Source organism: Emydura macquarii, unplaced genomic scaffold (assembly GCF_026122565.2).
Source record: "Emydura macquarii macquarii isolate MOO-44397 ecotype Brisbane River unplaced genomic scaffold, CSIRO-AGI_Emac_v2 contig_2988, whole genome shotgun sequence".
NCBI classification, from domain to species: domain Eukaryota; kingdom Metazoa; phylum Chordata; order Testudines; family Chelidae; genus Emydura; species Emydura macquarii.
The window spans coordinates 2,578,215-2,605,142 of record NW_027133125.1 but is presented as its reverse complement, the minus strand read 5'-3'; the positions used below and the strand labels follow the sequence as shown (position 1 = coordinate 2,605,142).

Genomic DNA, 26,928 nt, shown 5'->3' with positions numbered 1-26,928 from the left:
GATGGGACAAGGAAAGCTTTAATTTGCACTGGGTACTTAAAGGATAGACACCGGTTTTAGTCTCTCTCAGCTCCTCTCCTGACCAATGGTCTGGACTCCTTCTCTCTCCCTGCCCTGCCAATCAGTCACTGCCTGGCTCCCTTCCTCGTGTCCAGAGAACTTCTTTCCCAGTCTTCCGGCTCCCTCTCCATTTCCACACGCACCCTTCCCCCTCCTGCCGATGCATCCGTGTGTCCCCAGCCTCAGAGAACCCATTCCGGGCCCCTACTGCCCAGAGCCTGTTCCAGTCCCTCCCTGCAGCCTGGCCCCAAGTCCCAGAAGCACAGAAGTTCGTGATAGCATGACCTGCTAGGACCGAGTCATCCAGCTCACTTTATTCACTGCCTGTATCTAGGAGCCCTGTCCAGCGTCCGCTAGGTGCTGTTGGCTAATGCCCAGTGCTCAGCGAAACTCAGCAGTGTGCTACCACACGTCCCTAAACTACTCACAGGCCTTTTCCTTTGCCCACACTCCCTTTCTGCTGCTGACTGCAGAGTCGTGTGATGAGATTTCAGGGTCCCTTGGTCTCACATTAGACGCACCTAATCCTGTGAATCCCTCAAGGCCACTGTCCTGCCTTCAGGCAGCAGCAGTAGCTGGCGATTCAGAAGGAAGTGCAAAATTCCTGTAACTGGTCTAGGCAATTGTACGTTGGAGAGAAGCGTCTTTCCCTGGCTCCTTGCAGCTGATGTGGGCTCCTGAAATGCAGTTTACCCTTAACATTTGTTGCGTGACTAGCCATCAGCAGCCACAGAATTATACGGCCCTTTTAAAAGAAAATAAACAGCCCCTCACCCGCCCCCCAAATTAAATCTAGCCATTGTATGTGACTTTCCACCCTCCCTCCTGCAGCAGAGAGTTCTACAGTGCATCAATATGAGTAAAGAAGCATTTCATTTTTGTGCATCCTGAGTGGTATGGTGTTCAATTTCATTCTGACCTCTCTCTTCTCTTATGGGGACCGGACAAAAGGAAGGAGGAACAATTTCCCCATCAAAATCCCCAATAAATCCCAATTTCTCCAACAAAATCCCACATAAAAAGAGGGGGCAAAAAGATGCCTGTTTTGCAGGGCGTGCCATGAGCCTGGATTAGTTTGATTGTGTAGCTCTCTGAAAATGTCAGGGGTAATTATTATTATGTTGGCTCAGATATGCTAGAAAAAGAACTCTATATATAGATGAGATTTCTGTGACTTCCTTATAAAGGGTGTGTCCACACAGGGAAATGGACCAGAATAGCTGTTGCGGAATAAGCTATTCTGGAATAGTTCCCTCTGTGAATACGCTCTCTATTCCCGACTGATGAGTGTGCTCACACACTGCACAATTATTCCAGAATGAAATGAGTGAGGAGTATCTACCCTGGAGAGCTAATGTGGAATCCGCAGCGTGGACAATTTCCTCACGTGGACAATCCCAACAAAGGGGACCTCAGGTTAAAACCGAAATCTTGAGCAAAGTTGGGCTCAGATCCTCAATAGTATTTAGGCCCCGAACTCCCAGGGGGAGTTAGGCATCTGATCACCTTTGGAGGATCTGGGCCTTGATCTCTGGCAGCAAGGGGCTGCGGGTTTGTATCCAGTTTAATGTTTCCTTGGGCTGGGATTGACTCGGGTGTGTGCAGAGGGCTGTTGAAGCAGGAGGGGAGGGAAGGGAAACCAATGACTTACCGAGGGTCTCCGGCACCCGGGGGCCAAGCCTGCATTTGTGCTCACCTCATGCCCCCGCCCCCCCACACACAGTGCAGGAGGGGTCCCTGGTTCACAGCAGATGGTGACACCTCCCAGCTGCCCCGGGAAGAAGGGGGTCTGTACCTGCAGGAGGGTGGGGGGATGGGGACGACACGCCGCTTACCTTCTCCAGCTTGGGGGCCTGTCTGCGGCTCGTTGCGGCAGCGGAGTCCAGCTCTGGCCAGGCTCTGCCACTTCTCCCCCTCGACTTACCCACCGCGCGGCGCCCGCCTCTCTCGCTCCAGCCCTGCAGCCTGGCATCGGCTCAGGCAGGGCGGCTTCACTACCCCAGCCTGTAGGGGAATGGGGGGGAGATTGTTGGTGGTGTACCAGGCCAGCCCTTCACGATGTGCAGGGGGTGGGGGGCACAGAGGGAACGCAGGCCGGCACCCTTCCCTCCTCCCAAATGTCATTTGTGTTTAGCCACCATCATAGCAGCCACCCACCCACCCAGTGCATGTCACCTGGAACTGGGAACAGGGGGGCATGCTGAAAAAGTGAAGGGGGACCCTTGACTCTAGAGGTTGGACCCATGTGACTATCCTGATATAGCTGAATTTCCCTGGTCTGGGAAGGAGGAGAGTTGAAGGCTCGGCGTGAAGTCCAGACCTTGCATGTGGCCATGTGACATGCTGCCGGCTGGAGGAGTTTTGATACCCTGATGTCTGTCTCTCATGTGGATCCTCTGGACTGGTCTATGCCGTTTGACAGCAAGTGTTTGTGATAAGGGCTCCTGTCTCTCTTGTTCTCACGTGACAATCAGGAGCTGCATCTGTTACTGGCAGCGGCTGGGTCCTTCTCGACTTGTTCCGTCCAGGCTGAAGTCAGCATCACTCCCACCGACCCTCCCTGGCATGCACCAGTCAGACCGGATGCCCCGTGTGTGTGGCTCCACGTTCCTCTTTGGCTTCCAGGGTCTGATTGCTTTCAACTGCGCCGTTTCCTAGTTCTTGGGGTCAGTGGGTGGGATAATCCCCTTTTCAGTGCGCCGGGAATGGGACGTAGCTGTCTGGTTTTGCTGCGCACATACATTCAGACACGGGGGCTGGGAACCTTTTACAAAACTCAAATGCCAGTTTCAAAGTCCAGTGAGCATTGACCTTCAGGGCCAAATTTTCAGCGAACCTCCTTAACTGCACCCTGCGGAACTGGGGAGCGCGCCGGTTTGTGTGCGCGAAGCTCACATGCTCACCAGTGTTTCAGGCATGGTTAAGGAAGCCCACTGCAAACGATGCTTTGAGCATTAAGGACGGACATCCTGCCAAAACCAGAACATGAACTCCTCCCACAGCTATAAAACAGGTCCGCCCTTATCTTCCACTTTAGTTCGGTTTTCTTGTCTTTCGTGGATTTTTATTATTGTAACATATTTAATTGAATCCTTAGACATTTGTGATCATTTAAAGAATATTAATATGCAATCACATTTTCTTTCTGATCAGCCTAAAAAGATAGAACCTTTCCCATCTTAGACAAAAAAATAACCTGGAGAAAAGGGTTTACATCCTGTATTACAGGCATCTATTGGACTCCTATTCTGCAGTGTGTCACAGACCCACTTTGCCTTCGGGACTTTATGGAGCATCTTGTACGTGGGCACTTACGGAGCATTAATTCTTCTGTGTAGGGTCCTTGACAGTGCCTATCTGCTTCTTGAGTGCTGCTTGTGCACTATCATGTCTAGACGTACTTTAAAGGCTGTGCCAGTGGGGCCATTATGGGCACTTGCAAAAGCAAGTGGTTTGGGTATGCAGAAAACCCAGTTGCTAAAGGTTCTTGGGGAAGCGTTAGTGCTAAAAATAAAACCCAGCCGCTTTCTTATATGAGTGAGGGAGCTGCTCTTAAATGCAAAATAACCTGTCCGTGGAATCAATGGCTGACATGGAAAAATAAAGGAAATGCCAGGCACGGGCCTACATCAGATCCCCAGATCCAAACAGCTCTGGAGTGTAGGAACTTTCGTGGAGCTGGATATGCATCTGAACTCTGCATAAAATAGTCTCTGTAGTGTGTCACAGAGAGGGGCCCATTCTGCAATGTCTGACATAGTCAACCTGTGGAACTCATTGCTGTAGAGGATATCCGTTCTGCTGCTGTAGCTAGATTTTTAAAAGGGTTTGAATAACTTCATAATCATGGTAATACAAATAATAATAATAATAACGAATTGCAGTTCTAGATCTGCCTGCTAAGAGAGATAATACAACCTTGTGTGCTGGGCATAAGCAAGGGGTGGGAAAGAACCTTCCCTCATCCCTTCCTGTACATAGTGGGCCAAGTGCATTATATGGCGAGAAGTTGCCTTGTTCTGAAGCATCAGGTATTGGTGATGGTTGAGGAATGAAAGGGGATGGTGGTGTTTTTCTGCCCCCACTCTCCAGTGTGTGTGTGTGAGAGATGTGTGTATATAGTCACACTCATCAGGATTTACACAGTGTATCTGAATGATTTCCCATGGCAGATCTACTGGACACGACATCTAAAAGTATCTCCTTTCATCTGTTTATAAATCTGCTGCCAGACAACTCCCTGGAGTGTCCCTGTCCAGTTGGATGTTCTTGGGCTATTTTGGGACTGGCTGATGAGACCAGGGTCTGATGGAAATGTAGCCTGCCATTTCTTGCTCTGGTAGGGCCTGGTCATGTATGGCCAAATTTTCAAAAGTTGTGTTGTAATAACTAGGCCTACAAATTTCCCCGTGTTGCGAGCTGAGTTGTAAAAACACTTGTGAACGTTCATATAATGTCGTCATAACCTGTAAGAACAAATGCTGATGGGGAAAAGTACGAAAGGGGAGTCAGACTGAATTAGTTCAACCAGAAAGGCCTCCCGATATAATTCAAGGTCTGTGTTAAGATCATGCCTTCTAAACAAGAGAACTGTGGGACCACAAATTGATGGACCAAAACTGGTGTGTTGGAAATTGAGCCTGCCTGGTGAACAAAATAATGAGGGCGTGGGCTATTCTATCTGTCACGGCCTTTTGAGGTCCTTAAAAGAAAAGACAGGTGAGGGAAAATTGGGAAACAAATGCAACACGGGCTGACTGAAAGAAGAGGAAGCAGTGCTCTGCCAGCAACAGCTGCAGTGAACTTCCTGTCATGGCTGCCGTGCCCACCATCTCTTGGGACCCAGGAGCTAAGTACCAGCATTGGGCCTCTGTCCTCCTAATCCTGAGAGGTGTCCTGACCACACTGGGCAAGAGAAAGGGACATCACCATCTCCACCTCTGTTGGTTAAATCCCAGTCACCACCTTGGAGATGAGCCTTTTGTCGTCTTCCCCACCCCCCCACCGGTCCTTTTGCTTCCCCACCATATTTCTCCTTGGTCCTATCGCTCTTCTCTTGCCTTCTGTCTAATAAGGGTTCAGTTTAGCTGGCCACGGCTGTGAAGGGGAGTGAAAAGCAATGCCTTAAACAGCCTGATACTGGCACAAGTTTGCCAGGTCCTGGAGTAGCTGATAAGAACGTATGCCTCACCTGGGACTTCCGGCAGAGAGACTGCAGGTAAAAATCAGTGCCTGAGACAGAAGCTGCGATTCCTGTCTTTGCTGTTCTTTTCTCTCCCTTTCTGTGATTTGTCTTGTTTTGCCTTCTAGGAAATGGGCTCGGACTTCAACAATGCCTCCAGCCTATCTCTAATCTCTTCTCGTTTTCCCCAAAAGGACAGTTTTGTTGCCATCTTTAACACCATCAAACAGGGTGGTTTTCATTATAAAAACTGTCCACAGCTTAAAGGGAAAGAGAACAAGGGTTGTTAAAACAAAAGCCGTACTTACCACTTTACATATCAAATGCTTTCACCGTTTCCTTCTTTTCTGTATCTTTAATACAAGGTTAGAAAGATTTTTAATAGTGTGGTTGCCATGGTACTAAGCAGGCTGAGGTCTCGGTACACCGAGCCCCGTATCCTGTTTAACACTGTTCTAGTGTCGGTTAGTGACAGCGCCATGTTAACACCGTTTGACTCTTTGGGCCCACGTATTCCATCTAGATTAATACGGCAGCGACTTTGAATTTTGAATGCCTCCATTTTTAGTTCCCCAGCTTTCGCAAAGTGTGCAGGAGGAGAGTTATCTGGAGGAGGTTCCCTGTAGGCTAGTTCATGTGGCCTGAAGTCGGGCACCCCAAATATGGAGGCACCCAAAACTTGGTTACTTTGGAAAATGTGGTTATTGAGGATCCCTACTTCCTTCCCCCGCCAACCCTTCCCCCAGCCTGGAATCACTGGTTCCACAGAATGAAAGCCCTGGAGGTTGTTTTAGTGTGACAGTCTTTTATGGCCCATCTCCTTTCCCCACCTGCCAACTTCCCCTTGGCATTGGCAGGCTGTAACTCAATATGTCTACGCTGCAAACGAGAGGTGTAATTTGCAGCACGTGTAGACGTACCGAGGCTGGCTTTGATCTAACTAGATCAAAGCTAGCTTGAATTATAATAGCTGAGAAGCTGGGTTGGTCCCAACCGCCTGGGCCCCTTGTACCTAGGGTGACCAGATGTCCCGATATTTGGGGCTTTTTCTTATATAGGCACCTATTACCCACCGCCCCCTGTCCTGATTTTTCACACTTGCTATCTGGTCACCCTACTTGAGTGGCTGCGCAGCCTGCCACAGCTTCACTGCTATAGGTATATCCACCTAGGGGATGTCTACACAGCAACTAGACACCCGTGGTTGGCCCATGCTGGCCAACTTGATCTCACATGGCTCATTCATTCATTCACTTCCAGGCTTGGGCAGGATCCCAAGTTCTGGGACCCTCTCACCTGGCAGTTCTCCTACTCTTGCAGCATGTGTGGTACCTGTTCCTTTCCTCCAAGCCCTCTGAACAGATTATCTCCCAACTCTTCTCCTCCTGGCTAAGAGTCTCTTTCCTTTGAAAGATAATCAGACCTTCCCAATTTTTGCTACATTAGTTTACATTTATTTTCTCCCAGCTCGCCCACATTGTTTGTTTATTTCACAAGGCGAGGTGGCTAAAATGGATGCGGCAGACAAATTCCTGAGCACAGACACAATGAGCTTTGCCACATCAACAGCTGGAAGAAAGGCATCTGAGCCTGATGGAATCTCCCTCCGCTCAGCACATGCAGCAGGGGTTGGAACATGAGAGACATCGGCATGATCTCTCTGCAGAGCAGGAAAGCTGAGATCAAGAGGCAGGCGCCCAAAGAGTGGAAGATGATAGGAAACATCTGCTTCAGACTTAGTGCCTTTGTGGAAGCTGTCAGAAGCTCCCTTGTCGGCCTGTCCAGCTGTAGTATGCTGGGGCCTCGTGTGGAAAGTTCAAGCTGGGAAGGAAGAAGGGGGATGAAATGTAGCAGCATGTGTGATGCTGGCGCAAGGCATAACAGTCACCCTCGAGCATTCTTGTGAAGTTTCACAGCTGATTCTGGAACTAGCGGAGCTCCATGCAAGTGTTCAAACATACGGAAATCAAACCTCTTTTTTTCCCTCTTACGGCATATCTGTCTCTCTCAAACTCTTCTTTCTTTGCTTCTCCGAGAAGGTGCTTAGACTTCTGATGACATCTGAGCCAACTGCAAAGCACCAGAAGATGGAAACATAAATCCAAATGAAAACATAATCTATGCACTGTCAAATGACACCCCCAGACCTCTGCTGTCTTGCGCTTGCCTCTCTGCTGCCTTTCCCCTTGTGGTGGTGTTTGCATGTGCTCAAAGTGGGTGTAAAATGGCTCCTTTTCTGACTTGGTAGCGTGTTTATGTCTCCTCTTACACAAATATAAGTGATGACACATTGCAAGGCAGTGGAGAGTCGAGCCCAGTATATTTTAAACTTTCAGTAACATTCACATCACTCTGTTTGAGCTCTTCCAGAGTGTTCAAAGGGGGTGCGTGTGTGCGTGCGTGCGAGAGAGAGAGAGAGATTGCAATGTAAAATGTTTTGATCTACGTACTTGCACTGTGTTCATCACCAAGATGTCTCAGCACCTCTGAAATCCAAAAAATCAAACCAGTGTGTAATTTCCTAACCATTAGCTTTCCAATAAGTGAAACCCAACACTGAATGACCATTTTTAGAAGATGGATCGTGGTTTTCACCATTCATGCTATTTGTTTGCTTCCTGCAGCTTCACTCGGTTTGGGCAGTAAATTTGGCGGTTCAGTGTCCTTTTCTAGCTCCAACATTGGCCCAGTGCTGGTGTGTTTTGTGTTTCCAACATCACAGGAGAATGTTAAAACTGAAACTGTAACGTTTCACAGTAAAGGAAAAAATTAATCAAGAAGACATTTCTGCTTGTATTAGGTCTTATAATCTCCCCCAAAACATATAGGTTGGGCTCCTTTTAGTGATCCTAGAAACTCTGTCCCTCTGTCGGTACGTCTACACTGCACACTAAACATGGGTTCTGACTCAGGTTTGAGCCCAAGCCCCCCTTTCATCCACAAAGAAATCAGTCTGACTCAGGTCAGCAAGCACTCAGAACCCAGGTCTTGCTAGGGGTGGTGGGTCAGAGCCCAAGTCCCATTGAGATTTGGGCCCAAACCCTGTCATTTTGCAGTGTGGACCTGAGTCCGAGGGTCTGCGTAGTGTAGTATGGGTGTGTTAGCAAGCTATAAGACACGGGTCCAGCCATTGTAAGCCCAGGTTTACAATGCAGTGTAGATGCTCAAGCACTGGCTTGGAACACCAAATCCACAAGCCTAGGTTCCACATGCCCAGGCATAGTGTGCAGTGTAGACAAACCCTATGGGGATCAGGGCCCATTGGGTTAAACAGTCTCATGTGTCTTGATTTTCGGTTCACTTTGCTCCATTCTACATAGGCAGTTCCTTAGTCCTGTGTTGGCTTCTCAGTCATCGGGTTGTGCTGGACAGTTTGGAATGTGTGGTTTTTTCATAGCACAGGTCAGTCCTGCATGAATCCTCCTCCCTCTGTACAAACCAGTAACTGGCTGGCTTTTCCTTGTCTTCACAGACAGAAGGCAGCAAGCTGCAGAAGGATCTCCGAACTTACTTGACTTCCGTAAAAGGTAACGTCTGTGCAACTGGAAGTCTGTCATTCTTTTCCCAAAATTAGGCAACCAAAATAGGGTTTTCCTGGCCATACCTGTTCCTACCGGGTGCTTCCTATGGGTTTCCTGGAGCAACTGGCCTGGTGATGGAGTGCCGGTTTCACATCTCTTGTTCCCCCGGCTGGCAAGGCTGCTCAGGTACGTCGATAAGGGGTTTGCCCCCTCCTCTATCCTGCTAGGTGAGAATGAACTCTGAACGTCCTGCTGCCTGCGTGACTGGATCCCTGTGTCCCTCTCATGTTGTTGTAACCACAGGATGTATGAGCAAGGATCACGCCTGAAAATATCCTGCCTGAAACTGGGGTCAGCTGGTTTTATCCATTTCATGCCGTTGAGTCCCTGTTAGCAATGGGGAGGGGCTCCTGGTTTGGTGACACAACTGTCCCTTGGTTTCTGAGGCTGCCTTCTCTTCTCTCCTAGCCATGCACGAGGCCTCCAAGAAGCTGGCGGAATGTTTGCAGGAAGTGTATGAGCCGGAATGGCCTGGGAGAGACGATACCAACAAAATAGCAGAGGTGAGACTCCATGCTGAGGCGGAGAGCGGATTAGTGAGACAAGTGCATTTACCTCCTGCGCGCAGTTTGGGAGCCTGGCTGTGAGGCATCTGTACAGCAGCAATAATCCTAGGAAGAAGGGGAAGCGTTTGCGAGGGGCTCAGCTGTTGCTGGCACCTTTTGATGCCTAGGTTGAATTTTTAGGCATCACTCCCCTTCCTGGTTGCCCTGCTTTTGAGATGGCTTCTTGCCCTTTCCGCCTTTCTGCAATGGCTGACCTGCAGCTCTTTAAGGGAGACCTGTCTAGTATCAAACCAATTATCCATAACTCCAACTCTCCTCTGTCCTTGGCCTTCCAGGTCCTCATATCTGAGCCATTAGCGATTATCTTCGAAAAGTCATGGAAGACGGGAGAGATTCCAGAGGACTAGAAAAGGGCAAATGTAGTGCCAGTCTATAAGACGGAGAATAAAGACAACCTGGGGAATTATAGACCAGTCGTCTAACTTCAGTAGCCGGAAAGATAATGGAGCAAATCATTAAGCAATCAATTTGCAAACACCTAGAAGATAATAAGGTGATAAGTAACAGTCAGCATGGATTTGTCAAGAACAAATCATGTTACGCTAACCTGATAGCTTTCTTTGATAGGGTAAGAGCCCTTGTGGATGAGGGGGAAGTGGTAGATGTGGTATATCTTGACTTTAGTAATACTTTTGATGCTATCTCACATGACCTTCTCATAAACAAACTAGGGAAATACAACTTAGATGGAGCTACTATAAGGTGGGTGCATAACTGGCGGGAAAATCATTTCCTAGGAGTGTAGTTATCAGTAGTTCACAGTCAAGCTGGAAGGGCCTATTAAGTGGGGTCCTTCAGGGATCAGTTTTACATCTGGTTCTGTTCAATATATTCATCAATGATTTCAATAATGGCATAGAGATACTCTTATAAAGACTGTGGATGATACCAAGCGGGAAGGTGGTGCGAGTGCTTTGGAGGATAGGATTAAAATTCAAAATGATCTGGACAAACTGGAGAAATGGTCTGAAGTAAATAGGATGAAATTCAATAAGGACAATGCAAAGTACTCCATTTAGGAGGGAACAATTAGTTGCCCACATACAAAATGGGAAATGACTCCCTAGGAAGGAGTACTGAAGAAAGGGATCTTGGGAGGTCATAGTAGATCACAAGCTAAATATGAGTCAACAGTGTCACACTGTTGCAAAAAAAAAAAAAAAGCAACCATCATTCTGGGATGTATTAGCAGGAGTGTTTGTAAGCAAAACAGAAGAAGTAATTCTTCCACTTCACTCCGCACTGAGTAGGCCTCAAATGGACTATTGTGTCCAATTCTAGGAGCCACATTTCAGGAAAGATGTGGACAAATTGGAGAAAGTCCAGAAAAGAGCAACAAAAATGATTAAAGGTCTAGAAACATGACCTCTGAGAGAAGATGGAAAGAACTGGGTTTGTTTTGTCTGGAGAAGAGAAGATTGAGCAAGGACATAACAGTTTTCAAGTACATAAAAGGTTGTTACAAGGAGGAGGGAGAAAAATTGTTCTCATTAACCTCTGAGGATGGGACAAGAAGCAATGGGCTTAAATTACAGAAAAGATGGGTTAGGTTGGACATTAGGAAAAATGTCCTAACTCTCAGGGTAGTTAAGCACTGGAATAAATTGCCTAGGGAGGTTGTGGAATCTCCTTCATTGGATATTTTTAAGAGCAGGTTAGACAAACACCTGTCAGAGTTGGTCTAGATAATGCTTGGTCCTGCCATAAGTGCAGGGGACTGGACTAGATGACCTCGCGAGGTCCCTTCCAGTCCTACGATTCTATGATATTCTCTCCTACTACCCACTCCTACAACCCAGCCATTTTGGCTCCGCTCCAGCTTTTTAATGATGCCCTTTCTAAGTCACAGTCCCCTATTATCTAACTAGGTCACCCTTCCAGGATTGCAAGCAGCCCCTCTCTGCCTGGACTCTCAGGGCACTAGCAGCGTGACTGTGTGAGAAGGCGTAGGGTATTGCTCTCAGCTGGTGAGTGGGCCACTCCTAAATATCAGCCCACCATCGTGTCCATGCAAAGCTGATAGGTTAACATCCCATCCCTTTCAGGGCTGTTTATACATATTGGGACTCTCGGCTTTGTCCTTCCGTTTTCTTCCACTTCCTTTGCCCAGAAAGGATCACTACAGTGCTAGTGGAGTTTTTCGATGGCCCAGAAGTTAAACTGAGATCTTTGTAGTCCTCTTCCGGGAGGTTGTTCCAGATGAATGTAAGCTCTTCGGGGCAGTGTCTTTTGCTGTGTGTTTGTAGAATGCCTAGAGCACTGGGGCCCTGGTCCTGTCTGGGGCCTCTGGATTGTGCTATAATAATAATAAATGGTAAGCTGAAAAGTCTCTCTACCCTAGAGCAGGGAATTAAGAAATCTCCAGTGGTAACAGTGATAGTGCTTTACACCTGCTCTGCACAGAGGTGAACAATGAAAAGGCTCAAGGAAGCTGATTCATAGGTCAGATGGGACCATCATGATCATCTAATCAGACATTCTGCATAACACACGCCATAGAATCTCACCCAGTAATTTCTGTCTGAAGCCCACTGGAGAGGGAGATCAGATCTACCACAGAGGATCAGACCCACTAACTAACTCTTCCTACCACCCATGTGAGGGAAGGTGGGGGAGGAATGACGCTCATTTCCTGCCTGTCTTTGTATAGGTCACATAATTCGTTCCAGCCCCGTGTCCCCCGAGCATATTCCCACCTGCTGTTCTTTTCTCTCTCTGTGAAGTCAGCACTTGCCTGTAAAGTGCAGAGCTCAGAAAATCCACAGCAAACCTAGGATCTAATTTGGTAGTTTAGTTCCTCCCTGGCATTTGTGTGTTCAGGGTTCATTCGGAGGCAGGCTTCTTATTGCCGGCCGGTCAGCTACTCTTCTGAGCTGCAGCTGTGGCAGCTCTGTATCCGCGGGTCCGTTTGCAGTGACGTGGCCTGGCAGAGCTTCTCGGCAGTGGCTGGTCAGAGCGGAGAAGAGGCAGAAGCAAACCTCCAAGGCAGGATGGAGTAAATACTAGAGCTGGTCGGGGCTTTTATTATTTTTTTCCCCTCTGGAAAATGTTGAATTTACAGTTTAAAAAAAAAAAAGCTGAAAATTTTTGGCCCAAAACTTCTGGTTTAAAAACAGAAAATTTCAAATTGGAATTGTCACTGCAGTGTCTCATGGGAGTTGTAGTTTGGGTTCCTCATGCCTGCATTCTCCTCTATGGGTCATGTTCCCTGACCGGATTGCATGTCCCATGATGCAACATGGTCTGGCTGAGCCATTGCAATGCATCATATGAGTCCCTGGCCACGGTGCATCATGGGAGATGTAGTCCAGCTGGGAAACCTGGCCCAGGCAGGAGAATGTGGGCATAAGTAACTCAAACTATAATTCCCATGAGGAATCATGGCAGCATTTGCAAATCAATATTTTTCAGTTTTGGGGTGTTTTCTATTTCAACAAAGTTGAAATAGTCTGTGGAAAACAGACATTTTTCATGAAAAATTCTGTTTAGGCAAAAACCCAATTTTAAGTAGAAAAACAGAAAATTTCACCCAGCCCTCATAAATACCTGTCTTTCTGCAGGATCACCCGGAGAGCCCTGGTCCTTTTAGTGCAGAAAGCTTGGGACTGTGAAAGAATGGGACAGATAGGAAGGGACCTTGGGCCTGTGGGAACAGAGCACCAGGTCAGAGGGAAATCGGTGTGTGAACAGTTGTTTGTGTCAGGCTGACTGGAGACATGGATTCCTCATTCGAGTAGCTGGTCTGGTTGGGTCTTTCTCCTGCTCAGCATTGCACTGTGCTGACCCTGGATACCTGAATGAAAACAAGGTGCTTAAAATATTGTTACTGGACGTCCTTGGGAAAAGCAGCAGCTTTAGGGGAATCCGAATGTAACGTCACTTTTTCCTGGGGTCTGGTTTAGAAGATGTCACTCTTTGACCAGGCCAGAGGAGTTGCCAGTTCCTAAAGAAGTGGTATCACCATCTCTTCTCCCGTGGTATCTTTAGTTTAGAATCAGATACAGTTAATGACTTTGTTTGCTGGAATAAAGCAAACAGGAATGCCCAGGCAGGCAGCACCCTTAGTGCAAATTAATCACTGTTGCTGTTGTGAGTCACTGTTGTTTACACGTTCGGTTCTCTCTGTGTTCATGGGTGGGGGTGGAGGGAGGATGGGTGCTGAGGCAAATTTCTAGGTTACTCTAAGTGAACACTGGTACTGATCTTTAGCAGGCAGACTTCCAGCACACATGTACCTCCCACATCGGCTCGATTCAGCCAGTCACGCCTGTGATTTGCCAATCTGAAAGCCTCTAGATAGCACCCAAGAGCTGTGGCAAAAGGTCTAGCCTAGTGTGGCAAGGAAGTGTGGGCCCCAATCCTGGTCCCCAGCTCTGTCCCCTTTGTGTCACTCCAGCAGCATAAAGGAGACAGAGCTACCTTACCAGGGCAGCTACAAACCTGTAGAGCCCTGAGTCCCTCACACAAACAGGGAGATTCTCAGCTTTCTGCTCCAGCTGGAGGCACTGGAAATTGGAGCCCTTCATTACTACTTACAAAGTGTCCCAGGACAGTTGGCCAGAGGAAAGGAGAGGAGAGATTTGGGAGGAGGTACAGAAAAGGCAGGGGGCTGGTAGATAAACCAGACAAACTGGGTCTTGGTACCTAGCAGGGAGTGTGGTCCAGTAGTTGGTCTAGGAGAATCAGGACTCGTGGGTTCCTTTTGTGCATCTACTGCGTGACCTGGGATATGCAGTGGTGGTGTAGCCGTGTCGGTCCCAGGGTACAAGAGAGACAAGGTGGGTGAGGTGATATCTTTTATGGGACCAGCTTTCGGGCCACACGCAGCTCTTCTGGAACTGGGATATGCGTGCCTCAGTTTCTCCAAAAGTGACGAGATCACTATCTCCGGGATGCTGGGATGCTTCACAGATTGTAATGTGCTTGGAGATCACCGGCAGGAGAAATGCGAAGTATTCTTATCATGCTCATAAGCACATTCCTTTTGTCTTTCAGAACAATGACCTGCTCTGGATGGATTTCCATCAGAAACTTGTGGACCAGGCACTTCTAACCATGGACACTTACCTGGGCCAATTCCCGGACATCAAAGTAGGGAGCTCCCCTCACTCCTCTCACCTTGTGCTAGAGAGTCTCTGCGACACTGCGCGTTGGAGTTGGGGCGTTGCAAGAATGCTGCTCTTGAGAGACCATCTCCTATCGCCTAGGGGTAGCGAAGTGGGGCTGGCATGGGAACCCTCCTCTTCCCCCACCTGAAGTCACACTGCCCGCTGTTGACCAAACAACAATCCGCCTCTGCTTTCTTGTTTATGGAGTAGCTGCCCTGGCAGCCAGTGGGCTGGGGTGTGTGGGGCGTGACAGAGACGGAAAGAGGATGATTGTCCTCTCTGTGCCAATGCAATAGCTGGATTCACTGGGCTGGGATGAGACCTGCACCCCCAAGCTTTCTGAGGCATTTGCGGGGAGCTCCGTGTTTCACTCATCATGATAAACATTCTCTGGTTCCCCTGCTCATCGCTGGAGAGGGGCTCCATGCCGTAGGCAGGGGGGAAGCCTCCGTTAGCCCAGGGCAGTAGCATTTTCTAATACACAGGCTTTCATCAGCCCCCTGTGAGCAGAACATGTTTCAGCATCGGAAACCCTGTGTCATCCCGAGAACAGGGTTTCGTTGTTTACCAGCCTTGTAAGGGGAATAAAGCCACCCAGACAAGGCTTCATTCATGTTTTCCTGCTATCGCAGATCCGGGGCGGTGGAAGGGAAAAGCTGCATTGGGCATTAATGCATTGGCACCTAATGCATCGAAGAGAAATAGCTGAAGCTACAGCGTGGTTCTTATTCCTCTCTCCCATGTTAAAAGGTGCAGGAGGGAGAAATTTCCTGACAGTACTCGGGCTTTGATATACCAGCAAGTCTGAGGCGTATCCCCTTCTGCAAGAAGTGCCAGGGGATGGAATGAGAAAACAACTGGGTGACCTCACGTGTCTGCTTGAATGGGTCCTGAACCTTCCCTGGCCAGTTTGGGAACCCCTGATCCCCCCAGTTGCACCGTTCCTCTGGCTCTGCCACGTCAGAGCCATGTCAGAACTCATGAGCTCTGCTGGCGTGGCGTAAGCCAACTGGAGGGAACACGCTGCCCAGAGAGCAGCTGTCGGCAGACCCTGCTTCTCTTCCACCAGGCTCCATAGGGTTAGTGCACGGCTTTGCAGTGGAGAGTAGGGTGCGCGTGGGGATTAGCCGGTTTAGGCTGGCCCGTAGGGAGTATAGGGGTCTGGGTGTGTTTGTGTGCAAGGGGGCAGGCTCTGGGTGTGATTCTCTTAGCAAGCCGGTATTACGTTGGTGTCACTCTGCTGACAGCAACAAAGTTAGCTCTCCATTGTAAGTGAGAGCCAGAGCCAGCCTGCCACACGGCCATTTTTTAATGGAAACGGTGCCCCCAGCTTTTCCTGCTCAAGTGCAGCTATTGGAAAAGCAAGAACCATGAGCGCTGCAGAGGCATTCCCCATACACTGCGTGTCTGTCTCTTTCACACACACGCACACACTTTCTGCATGTCTCTCTCTCTCACACACACACACACACAGTCCAGCACCACTTCTGATCACACTCAGCATTAGAGCGGAGCGGCTGTGTTGGGGGACCCCTCCCTCCCTTCTTCATCTGAAACTCTGGGTCTCTAAACCTGTTCAAGAATGTTGCATTGCTTGGCTGGCTTGCAATGATACAGAGAAGAGAGGCCTGGGAAGATGGGAATAATGCAGAAAAAAAGGAACATTTAGTGATGAGCAAGCCAAAGTTCTTGCTTTGCTACAGTTTTTTTAAATTTTTTTTTTTAAGGAAAGTTATTTGTTTTCTTTTTGTGTTGTGGCCGGCAGAATTCCTTTATAAGTGACTGGGTTTTCCTTTTTAGCCCCTTGTTGCACCGGCTTTCCCTTCCCCTGGAAGTGCGGAGCATTCAGGAAGGAGCCAGTGCTGCTGGCTTGCACATTTCAGAGGATGAGGCTTGTGTGGCGGGCAGATCTCTGTGTATTTGTTAAAATCTGTTTGCGGGTGGCCGGCTGCTCAGGAGACAGTGGCTGAAGGACTCTGCTGACAACGCAGGATCATATGATATCCTGTGAGCTCCCCCTCTCCCAGCCCCATCTCTGCCCTCCCCGCACTAGTTCATTTGGAGACGGCTGCACAGGAAATGGCTTTTCCAGGTGGCAACGTGTGTAATGATATCACCACCTGGGACGTCTCAGCCCGGTTTCTTCCCTGGGAAAGCAACCCCTCTTCCCCACCCCCCCATCCTGAGTAGCTGAAAGTTTTGTCACTCTCTGTTGTTGTTTCTGGCAGAAAGTGCCACTTCAAATGGTTTCAGGTCCCAGCTTCACAGTGCAAGCTGTGAACATGTGCAACCACCCAGGCTGTTCCCCCCGCTTGCTTCTACAGCTTCCCCCACCAGAGGTCAAACCAGGGGGAAAAAGTAGGTGCCCTCTTCCAACCTTCACCCACAAACCATGTCCCACCCATGTGAGATGCCAGCCACGGCGATGCCCTTACGATACACTGTTCCCACGCTCCTGCGCGCCATGGTGGAATAGTTAGCGGTGCTGATGTTTTTGCACTGCTCTGGTTAGACTTCTGAATTTACGGAGACGGGGAAGGTCTCGGAGCTATTGTTCCCAGCTGTCCTCACAGACTCAGACAGACATCTCGGTGTTGGTTGTACCCTTTGCATTTTTCCACAGGTAATTAACTAGGTGTCTGACAATACTAAATGTCCAGGCCGAGCTTTTCTGGGATTCCTAAGCTTTAAAGGAGCACTGTTAAGGTTTTAGGCTGGGGTTCTGAAGGGAACCTAAGGGAGTCAGGCACCCAAATTCCACTGAATTGGGGCACTGAATTCTCCTTTCGAAATCCCAGCTTCGGGCCACAAATGTTGCAGCATTATTGACGTGTTTTTTTTCCCTCTTTCCCAGTCCCCAAATGATGCTTCAAGCTGTGAGAAATTAAAACAACCATGTGCTAGTTTTAGGTCCCTCAGTGATCAAAGCATTGTCCACCTCTTGCTCCTTTCCTAGGATTAGCTGGTGTCTCTCAATCAAGAGTACGTGCACCCCTGGGGGTACACTGAGGTGTTAGGGGGGGTACATCAACTCACCTAGATATTTGCCTATTTTTACAACTGGCTACATAAAAAGCAGTAGCAAAGTCAGTACAAACCAAACTTTCATACAATGACTTGTTTGTACTGCTCTATATTGTTATATACAGGCTTGGGGCTGAGGTATTTTATCCAGAACCTGTAGGACAGTCTTGAGATGGGAAGCTGTCCACGAACGCTGGACACTCCCTGTGCTAGGGAGTATGCTGAGGAACTGTTCAAAGAGGATGGAGCTAGGCTGTTCTCAGGGGTGGCAGGTGACAGAACTAGGAGCAACGGTCTCAAGTTGCAGTGGGGGAGGTCTAGGTTGGATATTAGGAGAAACTTTTTCACGAGGAGGGTGGTGAAGCACTGGAATGGGTTACCTACGGAGGTGGTGGAGTCTCCATCTTTAGAGGTTTTTAAGCTGAGGCTTGACAAAGCCCTGGCTGGGATGATTTTGTTGGGGTTGGTCCTGCTTTGAGCAGGGGGTTGGACTACCTGACCTCCTGAGGTCCCTTCTAATCCTCATCTTCTATGATTCTATGACATGTAACCTTGACTTTCAAAACCAAGGCCTCTGCCAGAGCGGAGGGCTCTGTGCTAATAGACCCAATCACAGGATTGGGCTCTAGCGTGGAGGCCCTCTTTGCTTCATGTCCAGTGCTGCTGGCGCTTCACAGATAATGGAGAGGGAGAAGGGTGATGCCGAGAGAAATTTTCCTGATGCATGGGGGAAAATGCTGCCTGTGGCCGAGACATCCTGAAGGGGGCGACCTATTATGGGGTCTGAACCCCAGAAACAACGGGGGGTTCCAGCTAGCCCAGACCCAGACATTTTGGGAAGGCCATTTCTTTATTCACTGAATGGGGTGTAATCGAGGCGGGGTTGAATTGTGGAGTCCAGCTGACGTGGGTCTCAGCTTCATGGCTCTGGCACTTCATAGCTGGTCTCTCTCTCTCTCTCTCTCAATCTCAGTCTCGCATAGCTAAGCGAGGGAGAAAGCTTGTGGATTACGACAGCGCCAGACACCACTTTGAATCCCTGCAAACCGCAAAGAAGAAAGATGAAACCAAAATTGCAAAGGTAAAATGCAAGGCGGGCCCCGCTTTCATTGGTTATTGTTTTTAATAACTGCCTAGATCGGAAGTTTTAACACGTTGACCCACCATTACTAGACGGTTTCTGTTGAGAGAATTGTCATGCAATGATACAGCCACAATTCCCCTGCACCCCCCAAAATAAACGGTAGGAGAAGGCTCTGAAGGTGTTGGTGTGCTGACGCTGATTTTCTGTACACGGTACAGATTTCAGGGGTATGTGGTCCAGCTTTGGTGAGCACAGAAGCCTGGGTGAGAAAGGAAGAATGGTCTTATGATGCCAGCTGAGAACTGGGAGGCAGATCTGGATTCTGTTTCCTGCTCTGACACAGGATACTTGTGTACCTCCATTTCCCCCTCTGTGCTTGGCTGCTGCGCCCTGAGTTCAGTAAGTCTGCAGAGTGCTCTGAGCCGCTCCGCAGCAGTGTTGGCTGGGGGGCCTACAGGGCACTTTCAGGTGAACGGTGGCACGGCCAATCCAAGAAAACAAAATTGGCATTTCAGTTGTCAGAACACCCTTCAGTCCCTGGGAAACCAGGCCCTCTCTGGTCACTCCGGTCTTGTCTTGACTAGGATTTAACATGTGATGTTAACACGTGCTGGGGGCGAACACGTTTGAAAAGTCTAGTGTGGACAAGACAGAGTAGACTTTAACATCTGCTGAATGGGTTGAATACCAGACCAGGCACCCTCTTGTGAGCACATAGTAAAGGCGGGGGATGAAATCCTGGCTCCATTGATGTGAATGGGAAATTTTGCCACCAACTTTGATGGATCCAAGATTTCATCCAAGTGTCTGGTCTATTCTAGACTTTTTTTGCAAGGTGTTAGCCAGAACCTGCTAATAACACACCTTAAATCCTAGCCTAGACAAGGCTTTAGGGAGGAATGAACTGTGAGGGAGCTGGGGCTGGTAGAAGACGAGAGGAGAGAGAAGTTGCAATTCCCACCCCCTCCAGGAATAGGGAGAGATGCAGAGGGTTCAGTTAACAAATGCTTCAATCACCAAATGCTTCTGTCTCAAACCGAAATAACCCAACTTTCCTGGAAGATGTTATGGCCCTAACTGGCTTTTGAAAAGTTAGCCATGATTCTTTATGTCTAGGACCTAATGGCTGTTCTGCCTTCTGAGTGGTGCTTTTGCATTTGGTGGCGGGTTGGCAGCACTTTATTTTAAGCCTTCAGTCTTTACTCACATCTTTATCATTGCTTGCACTATGGAAAACCTGGCAAAACCAGGGAAAAAACTGAAGGTGACTCTAGAAACCAGAATCATCGCATCAGGTATGGAAAAAACTAATGTCCCTCATTCAACACACAAGGCTGGTCAGCCAGTCAAATAGCCCAATTAACTGGGTCTTCTCTTTAAAGAGAAACGGTGGCGCATGCAGAACGAAGAAGGTAATTTTCCTTGCTGGAGGGGGAGGTGGACTCTTTAATTTAGGGTTGTTGTTGTTAACTGACAATTCTAAAACCTTCTGCGGTGATTCATACATTAACATTGGAACCCGAGGCCACTTGCTCTGGTATTTTCAAGTCTGGGAAGCTAGACTCCTTTGTCTTTGCTTCACTCACTGATCTCGCCCAAATTGTTCATGTGCTGACACTGTATGACCGATGACCGGTTGTTGACCAATTCATATAGAAGGTTGATGAGCAATGTGGACCAAAGGAAAGAGCCCAGGGCTCTGTTCCTGATGCTGCCTCTGAGTCACTAGGACAAAACACTTAGAAGTCAGTGGGAGCTTTTCCAGTTACTGCAGTGGGCACTGGTTTGGCCCTTCTGCCCTCTCTGCCTTTGTTACTCTGTCCCTAAAATAGGAATAATGCTACCTGCCTTTGTAAAGTGCTTTGAGATCTAGGGAAAAGCACTTTAGAAATGCAAAGTTCTGTTATTGTATAGTAAACAAAATCTTATTGTTATATAGCAAATACTGGGAGCTAATGATGATGTTTTCTCATGACATTAGAATAACACCAACAGCATCATGAATTCTTTTGGGCTCATCTTTCTTTCCTCCTCCCCTTCTTATAACAAACGCACATCCCCGTAGGAATTCTGCCCACTTACTGTTGCATTTAGAACACTCCATTAAAATAAAGTGCTGTGGACTTTAATTGCATGTGGGTGAGAATGACGTTGAATTAATCCTGACCTCCTTGTAGGCACTCCTGCTTCACGGAGGAAACTCAACACATAGTATTTGTCACTAACCAGTCTTGCCTGTTGCTCTTTGCAGCTGGACTGCCGGTAAAGAGTATCCCAGCCCTGGTGCCCTCTGTCACCAGATTGGAGCATTAATTACGCTACACTTGGCATGCTTCGAAGGATTCGTAACTGATTGCCCCCTGGATGCTGTTTCTCTTGCCTTGGTGATGTTGGGTTGGCCTGGCCCGTAATGCTCTCGCTCTTGTGATTTCATTTTCTAAACAGATGTCTGCCTCTCTCTTGTTTTTGTTTTCTCTTGCCTTTGAAAACGCCCACCCCGCAGCCTGTCTCGCTGCTTGAGAAAGCTGCGCCTCAGTGGTGCCAAGGAAAACTACAAGCTCATCTCGTTGCTCAAACTAATCTGCTACGAAATCAGGTGATTGCCAACCTACCTGGCTCTAACCCCTGCATGTGCTATTTTGGGCTCTCCTTCTGTACTCTGTGCAGTTAATCTCTAGGCAGCATTCACTCTAGGCCCCCCATAAAGTGTGTCCTTGTTATGCAGGGGCCAGTTTTCTTCCTGGTCTAACACTGGTGACCTTAAGTGAAGTTACATGTGGCGTGAGTTTGATCAATTGATTTTTCCAGTAAAACTCTATTATGTTTTGCCCATAAAGTGAGCATTGGAGAAGGTGGTGTAAAACGGGGCTGGGACAGATGATCCCATGCAGTTCCTATGCTATTTTTTTTTTCCTAAGTCAGAAGCAGATTTTATGGTTAAAAATAGAAGCTTTCAGATGATGCCTTGTGAATTTCTGCCATTCAGGAAAGTTGGATGCGAAATATCACAGCAAAAGTGGTTTATACATTTGTACAAATTAGTTGCAAAACTTCCCCAGGGTGAGATCCAAAAATCCAGATTTGAGATAATTCTTTTATAGAACAAGTGCTGGGAGAATCTCCAAAGGCCTCTGAGGTCCAGTCCGGTTTGGATTAGAAATGGAGCCCAAGATGCCAGATGTGCATCGAGAACACCGTTGAGTTGAAGGCCTTGAGGCTGCCTGGGTATAACAGAAAGCACGATTTGTCCAAGTATTATTTAGATTTGAGAATCTTCAGGGATGGAGCTTAGTAAGAGTGGTCAATTAAATTGGACTCTTCTTTATTCATATCCTTGCTCGGGGAGTGGGAAGGAGATGGGATCTCCTATGGTTATTGTTTCATGGAAACACTCAGCTCAGGTCCTTAAAGGTCAGTAGCACCTGCCTTCCATTTAAATCAGTGGGAGCTAGCCACTGAAGTATCTCTTGAGCATCTGAGTCTCAGGGACCTGCAGTAGGAGCAGACAGATAGGAGGACTGCGCTAGGGAGAAAGGGAAACAAATACTCTTAATGGGAGGATGGACAGTGAGTCATTGTCCTGACTGAGAGAAACCCACATACCTACTCATACATTCCTGGTGAGCTCATCTGCTTTCATTCAAATGCTCTCTCAGATTCCGGGCCAGTGAATGAATCACTGTTTACCAATGACAAGTCACACTTTAAAATACCTGGAAGCTTTCACAACCCGTTTCTGGGTGGCACAGATACAATAGGGGCCAATACAATGCTGGATTGCCACATAAACTGTGTGATGGCTAATGGGGAAGATGAAAGATTGCAATTCCCTTAAAGGTGATCTGCAAAGGAGGAAACACTTTTTTGCGTTTTGATTATACATAAAGAAGGCCGGAAAGGTTTCTTTAGGCTGGTTATCATTGTAGAAAGACCAGGGGAAAGCTATAATTTGCTGGAAGCTTCCTTGGAGGACTACAGAATTGGAGTGGGAAGTTTCTCAGCCCATAATCAAAGGAATCAGTGTTAAGCTACCAACTCCCTGAATGTCCAACAGTCTGCCTAAAAATCCCTTCCCCTGCCAATCGCTTCTCTTTCAGTCATCATCTCCCGGATTGTCTGCCCTGTTTTTTGCAGGGAGACTCTGGGAAACTGGGCAAGCCCTTTGGTTTCTAATATAAAGACGAGTTGACAATTAACCTTTCAAGTAACCAGCCCTTCAGGCCTTGAACAGGCAGAAAATAGTGGGAGTTTCTTGTGGAAGACGGGAGGCTTCCTCTTAGGGGGTGTGAGCAAGCTACACTGTTGTGTGCTGGCGACTGTGCCCTTTGGAACAAAGGAGAAACCGCGTACAGCAGCAAATTCCTGCAGCTCCCAAGTGCCACTGAAATGCTGACTGCTGTCTCAGCAGCAGTATCCTTGGTGGGCCATAGCTCCAGCAGACCACAGTGTTTCTGGGTGTTGGTCCCATCAGCCAGCAAGCAACCAGCGAACTGGACTGACTGTCCATCGGGTTCCCCAGAGAGGAAGGGTGGCCTATGGGTTAGTGTCGAGCCTGGGAGACCTGGTTTTGTTCCCTGCTCTGCCACTGCTTCTTGTGTTGCCTTGGCCAGGCCTAAATCAAACCGGGAGTTCAATGGGAGTCAGGTGCCTAAATTTCTTTGAGCACCTGGGCCTTGGATTCTCTGGGTGTGTCTACACTGCACACTGAGCCTGGGTATGTGGGACCCGGGCTTGTGGGCTCAGTGTTTCCAACCCTGTGCTTGAGCGTCTACACTGCATTGTAAACCTGGGTGTAGTTGCTGCACTCGGGTCTCGCAGCTGTGCTAACGCGTCCGGACTGCACCACACCAACCTTCTGATGTGGGTCTGCAGCTTGAGCTGCATCCACACTGCAAAATAACAGGGCTTGGACCTGATGCTCAGCGGGACTTGGTCACTGAACCAACCCCCTAGGGTCTGAGCTCGGAGTTCTTGCTGACCTGAGTCAGACTGAGTTGTGTGTGGACGGAAGGGGGGCTTGGGTTCAAACCTGAGTCAGACCCTGGCTCGTAGTATGCAGTGTAGACATCCCCTCTTTCTCCCACCTGTAACATGGGGATAACAGCCCTGCCGTGCCTCCCAGGGGTGTTGTGTGGATAAATACATTGGAGAAGGTGAGGTGCTCAGATACTGCAGTGACGGGCCATGCAGGAAACTGATGCCCTCCTTCGCCAACTGGCCACACTTGAACCCTGCCCTTGATTTAGGCACTAGATGAGCCAGGTTTTCCTCTCTCTGGCCGTGCCGAATGAACCGATGGCAGTGGAAGCTGAGGACAGCCGCACGGGAGACACTCAGAATCAGGCCTGTTGTGTCCAACCAAAATAAATCCCGGGGCGAGCTGGATCCCAGTGACAATATACTTGGCTGAGCATGAGAGAAATTAATTTAGTTCTGTCACTGGGAACATCAAAGGGATTTTAAATATCCACCACGGCGCCCTAGCGAGGGCTCTGAGCTGCATGCACTTGGTGGTCTAGGCACCTTTCTTCCTTTATTACATTTCTAGAGTGATCGCTGCCTACGGGCTTTTTGCGGCTGTGCTTTGGGCTGTCACAATACTCACAGATCGGCGCAGGATTGCTTTCTGGGCTGTGAGGCCTGGTGAACGGATAAATGAGAGGGAGGGACCATTTCATTTCCTTCGTTGTGCAAGGAAAAACAAACAGCATTTAATGGGATTTTAGTCTCTGGGTGTTTGAACTCCTGATTACAGTTCAAGCTGGGTGTGAAAATTAAAGGGGACACATTTAAAAGACGACTTCACTCGTTTTTCTTTTTAAGTGAGTGGATCAGACACATTCACAGATAGAGGGTAAGGCCAGACGAGGCCATCATGATCACCTCCTCCGCCATCCTGCATAGCATGAAGCAACCTCTCTATTTAAGAGGGTGTTCATTTTTGCAAACCCACTGGGCTTGTCTGTGTCATGCACTGAGCAGAACTGCCAAACTCCACTGTGCAAGAAGGATATCTTGATGGCAGGGATGGGCGGGCATCCCATTTCTCCGTGCCTTCCCTGGGGCAGCTCCACATGGCTATAGCAGACCCACCGTTTCTCAGGAAGGCGGAGATGGGAGTTCCTTGCAGAACCCAGCTGTGTCTCCTCTGGAAGGAACCCCGTCTCCTCTGACCTTGAGCATTAAGGATGCCACTCCAGCCATCTGCTGGGGACTGGTGACTTCTGAAATTTGGATGGGGTAGCCTGAAACACCTTGAAACACCTCCTCTGCTAGCTCCCGCTGGTCGCCTGGGTCTGCTACTTAGCAGTGCAGGGCATTATGCTGCAGGCCACAAGGCAGAGGCTCTGCCTTCACTCTGCTCCCCCCATCAGCAGGCACGGGTTGTTTCTGCTCCAAGGCCAGTGTGTATCTTTTTCTGACTGCCTCGCCGCTTAATCAGGCTTTTGTGCACGTCCCTCGTTGAGAGGGAGAGCCCAGTGCAGCTGCAGCTGGGTTTCCTCGACTAACCCCATTGCAGGGTGGATCAGATCCCCTTCTCGTGGGCAATGTCTGTCCCCTCATCTCTCGGAAGGGGCAGGAAGCCAGCCTCGGTTTCCATAGGTTCCTGAGACAATAGGAAGGCAGGGAGAGCAGGCCCCTGGGACGCCGGGAGTGCTGGATTTGCGGGCAGGCTGGAGAGTCTTGTGGCCCTGTGACATTCCTGCTATTGTGTTGATATAAAGTGTAGCTCCCGCTGGCCTTCCTCTTAAGCTGTGCTGCGGGGGGGGTGACCCTGGGGATTCGCTGTTCTGTCCCCCCACCTCCCCCACCGTGCCGCGTGGGGGCGAGGCCGAGAACGGAAACGTGGGAACTGGGACGTGTGTAAGAAAGAGCCTGGACGGGAGGAAGAGGAACTCTGGGGGGTGGGGAGGAGAGGGGGAGTGGATGGGCCCCTGCTGCCCCAGGGTGTGCGTGGTGCTGACTTGGAGGTACGGGGGGCTGTGTGCGCCCAGTGTTGACTTGGGGGGGTAAAGGAGGTAGGTGTGCCCGGGGCTGATTTGGGGATTAGGCATGCCTGGTACTGACACCGGGCGGGAGTGATGGGCTGGCAGACGTGCCAGGTGCTGACTCCAGGGGCAGTGAGGTGGTGGAGGTGCCCGGTGCTGACTCGGGGCGGGTGTAGGGTGGTGGACATGCCCAGAGCTTATTCGGGGGGGGTGGGCAGATAGTGGTGCAGTGGCCGGGCCCGGTGCTGAGCTGTGCTGTTGCAGGGGGAGCCAGGAGCGTCGTGTGTCTCCGCATTTTGCCAGGGTTCTTGTCCCACTTCTGGGCTCCCAGATGCTGGCCGTGGGGAGGTCGGGGCATTAACCTTGACAGCGAGCAGAGCAGAGCAGCCTCCTGGGCTGGCTGCTGGAGTTACAATCTTGATCAGACCCCAGTGCCGGCAGAGTCCTGCAGTCCCCGACCCGCTCACTTCCCCCGGGCTGGTACGTCTGGCCCACGGCTGACCGGCGCTGTCCCGGCTTTCACTGCATCTTTACCCCCTGCTGGCTCCCCCGTGAGGGAGGATTCCTCCTCAGCTGGTTTGAGCTCTTTCCCTTGCCCTGGTAGCGTAGAGCCCTGTGTCTTTGTTTCTACCTTGCACAGCGGGTACAAAGCTGGGGCGGGGGTCCAGCCGACATGGCTTCTCTCTCTGCATCAATCAAGGGAGTCTCCGGGGAAGCCCTGGAGGGGCACCACCCTTACAGGTGGGTAAGTCAGAGGAGAGTCAGCTCCCTTGTCCCACGAGAGAATCAACCCAGGCAGCAGCACGAGGGGATCGGTGAGGCCAGGGTGGCGCTGGCGGTTCTCCCTAGACAGAACCGGCCCCCGGCTTGCCTGGTCTCTCCAGCTGGTTGGGGGAGTAGCGAGCGCCTTGCGGTGCGTGGGGCTGGGCTGGTGCTGACGTGTCCTGTCTGTGTTGTGAAGGCCGAAGAAGAGCTGGTGAAGGCGCAGAAGGTGTTTGAAGAGATGAACCTGGATCTGCAGGAGGAGCTGCCCTCGCTATGGAATAGGTGAGCACCGGGGACGAGTTGCTCATTGGTTGTCAGCTACTTTGATGGGCAGTAAAATACCCTTCTCTTCGCCGGTTGGTGTGAAGGAGGGCCTAGGTTCAGGGTGACCCTCTGTCCTGGATTTCAGCGTGCGTCCCAGCTCTCGGGGCCTCTCCTCGGGTTCACAGAAGCCAGCCCCCCTCCTGTTTTCAAGACCCTGCCATCCTTGGATCTTCCGGGAACCCAGTAGCCACCCAGTGTGTGCTGCTGTTCGGGGCTGTCCATACACTACATAGCGCATTGGCGGG

At 49.5% G+C, this 26,928-nt stretch overlaps 1 protein-coding gene and 1 long non-coding RNA gene across 6 annotated transcripts in view; both read left to right on the top strand.

Moving 5' to 3' along the window:
• BIN1 (bridging integrator 1) overlaps window positions 1–26,928 on the top strand; it is a 138,827-nt gene that overhangs the window by 64,088 nt on the left and 47,811 nt on the right. For 3 of the 5 annotated variants that reach the window (XM_067529450.1, XM_067529451.1, XM_067529453.1), the window contains exons 3-8: window positions 8,715–8,769; window positions 9,232–9,326; window positions 14,385–14,480; window positions 18,495–18,602; window positions 21,109–21,201; window positions 26,556–26,641. In XM_067529450.1, coding sequence (XP_067385551.1) covers window positions 8,715–8,769; window positions 9,232–9,326; window positions 14,385–14,480; window positions 18,495–18,602; window positions 21,109–21,201; window positions 26,556–26,641 — 533 coding nt within the window. The remainder of the gene's footprint in view (window positions 1–8,714; window positions 8,770–9,231; window positions 9,327–14,384; window positions 14,481–18,494; window positions 18,603–21,108; window positions 21,202–26,555; window positions 26,642–26,928) is intronic. The other 2 variants (XM_067529452.1, XM_067529454.1) reach the window with 1 other exon arrangement.
• Window positions 18,770–21,063, top strand: LOC137140812 (uncharacterized). The gene is made up of 2 exons (XR_010916491.1): window positions 18,770–19,004; window positions 20,857–21,063. It is a non-coding gene; the product is annotated as an uncharacterized lncRNA (long non-coding RNA).